Here is an 8,701-nt window from a genome sequence, read left to right on the forward strand (position 1 = left end):
GTAGCTGGGATTACAGGCACACGCCACCATGCCCAGCTAATTTTTTGTAGCTTTAGTAGAGACGGGGTTTCACCATGTTGACCAGGATGGTCTCGAACTCTTGACCTCGTGATCCACCCGCCTCAGCCTCCCAAAGTGCTGGGATTACAGGCGTGAGCCACCGCGCCCGGCTTCTTTTTTCCTTTTCTTTGTTTACTTTGCAGTTATAAGCACTGTAATAAATAATTTTGTAAACAATTACTTCTGTAAATATATGGGCAAGACAAATATGTAGAACTAGTACTGTAATCTTTTTCTTTTTTATTTATTTATTTTTTTGTTGTTGAGACTGAGTATTGCTCTTGTTGCCCAGGCTGGAGTGCATTTGCACAATCTCAGCTCACTACAACCTCTACCTCCAGAGTTCAAGCGATCTCTGGCCTCAGCCTCCTGAGTAGCTGGGATTATAGGCACCCACCACCACATCCAGCTTATTTTTGTATTTTTAGTAGAGACGGGGTTTCGCCATGTTGACCAGGGTAGTCTCAAACTCCTAACCTCAGGTGATCTGCCCTCCTCGGCCTCCCAAAGTGCTGGGATTACAGGTGTGACGAACCATGCCCGGCCAGCATTTGTAATCTTGATTAATATTTCCAAATTGGCTGGGTGCAGTGGCACATCCTGTAATCCCAGCTATTCAGTAGGCTGAGGCAGGAGAATCACTTGAACCTGGGAGGTGGAGGTTACAATGTGTTGAGATTGTGCCACTGCACTCCAGCCTGGCAACATAACGAGACTCCATCTCAAAAATACACATACATATACATATATATATTTCCAAACTGCCCTCTGTAGATGGTTAAACAATTTACACTGACACCAGTAATGCATGAAAGCACCTGTTTGACCACAATCTTCCTCATATAGTGTGTTATCCTTTTTTTTTTTCAGTTTTCCTAAGAATTCTGAGCACATATATTAAAATGTTTAATTTGGTTTGACAGTTTAAAAAATCGTATCAGCTTTTCAGCTAAAGGAGAACACAGATAATAATACGTATTCTTAGTCGGCACTCTTGGTCTAAGCAGCACAGAGGCATACCGTAAATGCAGAAAGTTTGTGTACATTTCAGTTGTTAAAATATATAATTGGTTTAAAAAAAGACAAAAATGTAAACAAATACATAATTGAAATTTCAAAGTCCTTTTTATACAAATATTTGTTCCTTTGTTTTACCTATAAAACTTTTCTTCCTCTGGGCGCGGTGGCTCAAGCCTGTAATCCCAGCACTTTGGGAGGTCGAGGCGGGTGGATCACGAGGTCAAGAGATCGAGACCATCCTGGTCAACATGGTGAAACCCCGTCTCTACTAAAAATACAAAACATTAGCTGGGCATGGTGGTGCGTGCCTGTAATCCCAGCTACTCAGGAGGCTGAGGCAGGAGAATTGCCTGAACCCAGGAGGCGGAGGTTGCAGTGAGCCGAGATAGCGCCATTGCACTCCATCCTGGGTAACAAAAGCGAAACTCCATCTCAAAAAAAAACAAAAAAAAACTTTTCTTCCTTATGTTAAAAATATATGTGTATATGTATATATGTGTATGTGTACATATACACACATATTTAAGAATTTGGGCTGGATGACATGGCTTTCACCTCCCAGCACTCTGGGAGGCCAAGGTGGGCAGATCACCTGAGGTCAGTAGTTCCAGTAGTTCTACCCTGGCCAATGTGGGCAGATCACCTGAGGTCGGTAGTTCCAGTAGTTCCACCCTGGCCAACATGGTGACACCCAGCCTCAATTAAAAATACAAAAATTAGCCAGGCGAGGTAGTAGGCGCCTGTAATCTCAGCTACTGGGGAGCTTGAAGCAGGAGAATTGCTGGCACTCGGGAGGCAGAGGTTGCAATGAGCCAAGATTGTTCCATTGCACTTTGGCCTGGGCCAACAACAGCAAAACTCCATCTCAAAAAACAAAGGCCGGGCACGGTGGCTCACGCCTGTAATCCTAGCACTTTGGGAGGCCAAGGTGGGTGGATCACCTGAGGTCAGGAGTTCAAGACCAGCCTGGCCATCATGGTAAAACCCCATCTTTAAAAGAAAAAAAAAAAAAAAAATTTGAAGAATAAATATTAGCAGGATATACATTCACTGCTTTCTTTCTTTTTTTTTTGAGACAGTCTTGCTCTGTCACCCAGGCTGAAGTGCAGTGGTTCGATCTCAGCTCACTGCAACTTCCACCTCCAGGGTTCAAGCAATTCTCCTGCCTTAGCCTCCTGAGTAGCTGGGATTACAGGCATTGGCCACTGTGCCTGGCTAATTTTGTATTTTTAGTAGAGACAGGGTTTCACCATTTTGGTCAGGCTGGTCTCGAACTCCTGACCTCAGGTGATCCACCCAATTTGGCCTCCCAAAAGTGCTAGGATTACAGGAGTGAGCCACCATGGCCAGCCCACACTGCTTTATTTCTGTAATTACAGTTAAGATTTATTTTAGCATTACTACATGCCAAATCCTGTGCACCTCATATATACACAAACCTATTTAATCCTCAAAATGGCTCTAAAAAGTAGACATTATTATCCCTGCCTTACAGTGAGGAAACTGAGACTCAAAAAGTCTACCTAATGTACCCAGGGTCACAAGAAGTTGCCAAGGCAGAGATTTTAAGTCTCCAATTTATCTGACTAGAAAGCCTGTAGGTCAAATTTATTATACCAGCTAAATAATGAGCATACTGGAAAAATCTGGGGAAGTACCAGGACATTTTTTTTTTTTAGATGGAGTCTCGCTCTGTTGCCCAGGCTGGCGTGCACTGGTGCGATCTTGGCTCACTGCAACCTGTGCTGCCTGAGCTCATGCAATTCTCCTGCCTCAGCCATCTGAGTTGCTGGGATTACAGGTGCCCACCACCACGTCTGGCTATTTTTTGTATTTTTAGTAGAGTCAGAGTGTTGCCATGTTGACCAGGTTTGTCTTGAACTCCTGACCTCAAGTTATCTGCCTGCCTTGCCTGCCAAAGTGCTGGGATTATAGGTATGAACCACCACACCAAGCCAGCACCAGGACATCTTACCTTGGCTAAGGTAAGTCAAGATATTGCTGAAATTATACAAATAAAGGGTGGCCAAAGCAAACCATTTTCATCCAAATGTATACCACTCTATAAACCATCAATGGACAGCACTGTTTCAAATTTTAGAAGTTTCACAAATTTCCCAAAGAGCAGAGCAAAGAGTGAGAAAGCATGTAAAGAGATAAATCAGCAACCAGATAAACACAAGAAATATAACAATGTTATTTTAAACAATTTCAAATATATGCGATACTTACCTGATTTCATTTCCAAAAGTGTATTGTTATCAATTTCATGGTTAGCTTTTCCAGGCTGAGGTACTCGTAGTGGTATGATCTGAGGGACACACACTGAACCAGCAGTCATTTTCTCTCCTTATATATATATATATATATTTAAAAAACTCCAATGTGCACTTATAGCTGTACACAAAAGCTGAAGAGCAGCACTTAATTTAAATGCAGCAAAACTAGTAAAAATAAAAAAGAATACTGTTAATATGGCACTATAAATACTATTCCCTCTTTAATGGAAATAATTATTGCATTTCAGCTGTATTTACTATTGAGGTCTTATGTGGGGTTTCGATTATCTAAATACCTCACTTCTGAGAAAGAAGTGTAAATGAATAAGATGGGGGAAAGAAGTTACTACTTTAAAAGAGCAAATTAAATGAGTAAGGCAAAAGAGAGACTATCACTAATTCTCTGACTTGAGTTCCCTCTAAATCATTATCACCTTTTCCTGCCTCTGGTGTGTGTCGCCTCTCTTGGTTTCAGGGCAAGTCATCATACAAGGGGAACAGAAGTAACTCTGTGTGTACCACAAAATGTTAGTTAGAACTAACTTTTTTGGGAAAGCTCCAGGTTCACAGCCTTGCCATTGTCACCATAGCAGTTCTAGAATTTGAAAGCTGCAAAGACACTTTAGAAGGACTGCAGAGTACTACTACTCAGTGGAAAGGAAGTTTGCAAGAAGATAAACAGTGACCAACAAACACAAGCCTCCCATTCCATCTACTGTATTTATAAATCCTAGTATTTATAATTAACTGTCAGTATGAAAGCCTTACTGGTCTTTTTGGGGATGAGGGTAGGGAGGAAGGTTGTCATATGTTTAATGCACAGAAGGTTTCAGGGGCAAAAATGCTCACCTTAACACAGCAACCATTTACATCTCTGTATTGCCTTTTCAAATTTCATTAAGAATCCATAGATTTTACTCAGTTATAATACACATATTCATTCTGTTTTTATAGTCTACTTCTTGCATTCTCCCTGGATTCTTTACAGTTTTCCATGTATTTATTTACCCATTTGTGGCTGAGCATTTAGGCTATCTCTCGTTTCTTTTTAGTTTTGCCTGTTGCAGTTATAATAATGCTGATCTGAACATCTCTGCAGTTTGAGCTTTGTACAGACTGTATTCTCAAAAGTGGGGTAACTAAATTTAAGGGATGAACGTAATGCCTTGTTGGATAGTTTCGGATCGAGGGCCAAGAATGTAAAATACAGATACTGACAGCACCGCAATAGCTCCTACAGGAGTGTGGCTGACTTGAGACTTGCCCATAGTCGCATTTCCATTCAAGTGAAAGGCAGATAAAATAAAAGTAATTGAAAATTTAATTCTAAATAAAAATATGTAGGAGAGGGAGTAATTCGCGAGCGTCAACTAGGAGCTGCCCTTAGGAAGCTGGGGTGGCCGGGGCCCCCATGCAAAGGGAATCAAGAATAGGGCGGACCCATCAGGCCCAATGGCAGCGTGCAGTCAACGGGATGCCCAGACCCCTCAATTCTCCCAACTTGGACCGCCCCGCCTCGCAACCCGGATCTGGAACCCCGTTTGGTAGTCCCCGCCCATCACGGGCTGCCAAGGACACCTACATCCTTTCCGCTGGAGTAAGGGAAGCTCTTCTCCTCTAACCGCCCTCCACTTCCTCTAGCCGATCGAGACCCCTAATGCATCTCTACCGCCCTCAACCCGATCGCCGGCCTCTCACCGCCTTTTGCCTCCTCCTTTGCCGCCACCCGGGTAACCACAGACGCTGCGAGCCGCGCCCCGCCCACTGGGAACAGGGCAGATGATTAGCGGAAACGCAGCTTCTTAGCAACTAGCCCCGCCCCTGCCTCGCCGCAGGGAGACTGGTACCCGCCGGGAGCTCCTTTCCCAGGGCTTTCCAATAGGCATCTAAGAATATTCCTTCATAGGGTTGCAAAGTGCTAAAAGTTGGCTTCCCAACTCAGAATGAAGGAACCAGACTTGTGCGTCCGATAGGCATTGACATTCTGGAAAACAAGAATAAGAACCTGTAGTGGCGCCTATAAGTAGGAAGGAGCAGGCGCGGCTTGGCCACCTCCCACCGAAAGGCAAGGAAGGACCGGCTGCGACACGAGGAAAAAGGCCCCTCGCCCTCGGCCGAGCGCTTTCCTCTGCTGGTTCCCCGGGTTCCCCTGCTTGCTAGCGGGCTGCTCAGTGCGTCTTTCCCCGCAGGCGTCAGGTACTGCGCCTTCATGGCAGAGGTGAAGGTGAAGGTGCAGCCGCCCGACGCGGATCCGGTTGAAATAGAAAACAGGTAAACCAGGGAGGCTCCGGCTTGGGACTCTCGCTTTTTGGGAAGTTGTGATGATGCGCTTCCTTCCAACTTTGACGTGATCAGTGCTTTGAGAGGAGACCCTCGGCTTTCCTTCCCCGCAGTACACTTTTGAATGCATGTTCTGATCCAGGATCGCTCTTGTCAGTAAGGGAACGTCTATGACAAAACGTTTAGGCAGAGTTAGGGCGCAGTTGGTGATTACGAAGCAACATTAAGCCAGGTGTTATCAGTGCAGTATTGAACTCAAGACTTTTAGGGCACCCAAAGCTTCTTTCACTTTTATATTCTTTACCGAGGCACTGCCACTCTTAGATTCTCACGTAGTTTTGAAAGACCGAACTTTCTCAAACTGTTAAGAATAATACATTTGTTGATCCTGTTGACTAGGTGAAGACCTTGACTTATTTTTGTTTGGTAGGTATGATTCCAAAAACAGGCCCCCATTATGGTGAATTGTCATAACAAATTTTGGCTTCCCACCAGAAACATCTGCATTTGCTTCCTGCTTGCAGGTTTATGACTTAACTTTGTCATGCTTATTATATGAGAAAATTGAAGTCTCAGTTTAATATTTTTCCTGTGATTTCATTAGATTTTTGCTCTGATTTAAAGTTCATATTAGTGAGAAAAAGAAATATTCTTCTTAAATAACAGTAATACTGTAAACATGTATTTAGAAATAATCTTAAATTTCTAACATGCTTTAATCCAAAACCATCACAGAAACCCAGATTGTCTGCCAATTGTGAAAAACGCACAATTTCAAACTATTCTCCTTGTATTTTTACACCCACTGCCTCTTGAAGCAGGCAACCATGAAGAGTAACATTAATACCTTTGTTTCTAGGATTATAGAATTATGTCACCAGTTCCCTCATGGAATCACAGACCAAGTAATTCAGAATGAAATGCCTCATATAGAAGCCCAGCAGCGGGCAGTGGCCATCAATAGGTTGTTGTCTATGGTAAGGTGAATCTAAGTAATTTTCATAATTACTGATATGTTGATTATCATTGGGTTTTATTATGTAGTTGTGATGGTTAATTTCATGTCAACTTGGCTAAGATACTGTATTCCTAGATACCTACTTAAACATTTTTATTGGAGTGTCTGTGAGGGTGTTTCTGGAAGAGATTAGCGTTTTGAATTGGTGAACTGAGTAAAGTGGATGTGGGTCCATTGTGGACGAGCATCATCCAATCCATTCAGGGCCTAAATAGAACAAAATGGCAGAGGAAGATTGAATTCACTCTTTGAGTTATATCTTGAGCTGGGCTATGGATCTCATGCCATCAGCACTCCTGGTTCTCAGACCTTCAGACTCGGACTGGCATCTACGCCATCAGCTGTCTGCTCTCAGGCCTTTGATCTCCAACACCAACTTTCCTGGGTCTCCAGTTTGCAAAGGGCAAATCATGGGATTCCTCAGCCTCCATAATCACAGAGCAAATACCTTATACTGAATCTTTCAAGAGAGAGATGTATCCTATTAGTTCTGTTTCTCTGGAGAACCCTAATACAGCAGTCATAAAACGAGAAAGTGTATTAGGTTTGATTGATAAGACTCTAAGCCAGGAAACAGGTCAAACTGCCTGAATTGAAAAAAGAAGAAATAACTATGCATTATAAGACAAATGAAATAAATGTATTGTCTTATAACTGTTGTATTTATTAATTGCCACTGTCGTACATAAGCGTAGTCTGTTGTCACCTTCTGTTTGCTTCCTACTACTAGTGTTGGGCCATTTCCTATGAAATATACCATCCCTTCCACCTCCCACCTGCCCCCGATTTTTCTGAGTCATAGCAGAGCCGAGTCATCAGGGCTTCATTCTCCACATTGTCACTCTGAGCATTTCAGCAAGTAAGAATGAGTCCAGTTGAATGAAGAATGCTGGGCCTTGGGGAGGAAGTGCAGCCTTAGCCCCCAGTGGCACCACAGTGGAATTTATCAGTAAAGCCATTCTCCAACTGTCCAGAAACAAACAAACAAGACTTTCTAAAAACCCACCTAGTGGGGCCCCATGCTCTAAATCTCTCCTTACTTCATCATCAAAACATCCTTTTCCTGAGAGAATTTCAGCTTGGCTTCAGTAGCAATTAGGTTAAAGAGTTATATGCCAAGACCTCATCTGAATGACTGATTTGGTTTTGTGTGTGTGTTTTTTTTTTTTTTTTTTTTTTTTTTTTTTTTTTTTTTTTTTTTTTTTGAGACAGAGTTTCGCTCTCGTTACCCAGGCTGGAGTGCAATGGCGCGATCTCGGCTCACGGCAACCTCCGCCTCCTGGGTTCAGGCAATTCTCCTGCCTCAGCCTTCTGAGTAGCTGGGATTACAGGCACGTGCCACCATGCCCAGCTGATTTTTTTGTATCTTTAGTAGAGATAGGGTTTCACCATGTTGACCAGGATGGTCTCGATCTCTTGACCTTGTGATCCACCCGCCTCGGCCTCCCAAAGTGCTGGGATTACAGGCGTGAGCCACCGCGCCCGGCCAGTTTTTGTTTTTTTCTTTTTAGTTCATGAATTTCTCCTCAGAAAGACTGTTGTTTTTTAAGTCTACTAGGCTTGTTGGATTTCCAAGGGCTCTGGATGTGGAGATTTGGGGTCAAGTGAATCTTTTCTTAAACCTTTCCCATCAGTTTTCTAGCTCAAGGGTTGCCAAACTTTTTCTACAAAGTGCCAGAGAGTATATGTTTCAGGCTTTGTGAGCCATATGGTTTCTGTCACAACTATCATTTTAGCAAGAAGTAGCCATGGTCGATGATACATAAACAAATGGCTACAGCCAGGTCCCAACAAAACTTTATAAAAACAAGCTGTGGGCTGGGCACGGTGGCTCATGCCTGTAATCCCAACACTTTGGGAGGCTGAGGCAGGCAGATCACGAGGTCAGGAGTTCGAGACCAGCCTGTCCAACATGGTGAAACCCTGTCTCTACTAAAAATACAAAAAATTAGCTGGGCATGGTGGTGCACACCTTTAATCCCAGCTACTTGGGAGGCTGAGACAGGAGAATTGCTTGAACCTGGGAAGTGGAGGTTGCAGTGAG

General features: G+C 43.3%; 2 protein-coding genes across 10 annotated transcripts in view; one reads left to right on the plus strand and one right to left on the minus strand.

Annotated features, from left to right (window-relative positions):
- Positions 1-5,447, minus strand: part of DZANK1 (double zinc ribbon and ankyrin repeat domains 1) — a 92,043-nt gene extending 86,596 nt beyond the window's left edge. For 5 of the 6 annotated variants that reach the window (XM_032248088.1, XM_032248087.1, XM_032248086.1 and 2 more), the window contains exons 1-2: positions 4,942-5,073; positions 3,313-3,429 (exon numbers count right to left, since the gene is read on the minus strand). In XM_032248088.1, coding sequence (XP_032103979.1) covers positions 3,313-3,421 — 109 coding nt within the window. In that variant the 5' untranslated portion in view covers positions 3,422-3,429; positions 4,942-5,073. Of the gene's footprint in view, positions 1-3,312; positions 3,430-4,941; positions 5,074-5,364 lie in introns of those variants that run through there. The other variant, XM_032248089.1, reaches the window with a different exon arrangement.
- Positions 5,448-5,456: 9 nt separating this feature from the next.
- Positions 5,457-8,701, plus strand: part of POLR3F (RNA polymerase III subunit F) — a 20,028-nt gene continuing 16,783 nt past the window's right edge. For 3 of the 4 annotated variants that reach the window (XM_032248091.1, XM_032248094.1, XM_032248093.1), the window contains exons 1-2: positions 5,459-5,630; positions 6,499-6,616. In XM_032248091.1, coding sequence (XP_032103982.1) covers positions 5,569-5,630; positions 6,499-6,616 — 180 coding nt within the window. In that variant the 5' untranslated portion in view covers positions 5,459-5,568. Of the gene's footprint in view, positions 5,631-6,498; positions 6,617-8,701 lie in introns of all 4 variants that reach the window. The other variant, XM_032248092.1, reaches the window with a different exon arrangement.

Source organism: Sapajus apella, unplaced genomic scaffold (genome assembly GCF_009761245.1).
Source record: "Sapajus apella isolate SASKATOON/1434 unplaced genomic scaffold, GSC_monkey_1.0 scaffold65, whole genome shotgun sequence".
In the NCBI taxonomy this organism is placed as follows: Eukaryota; Metazoa; Chordata; class Mammalia; order Primates; family Cebidae; genus Sapajus; species Sapajus apella.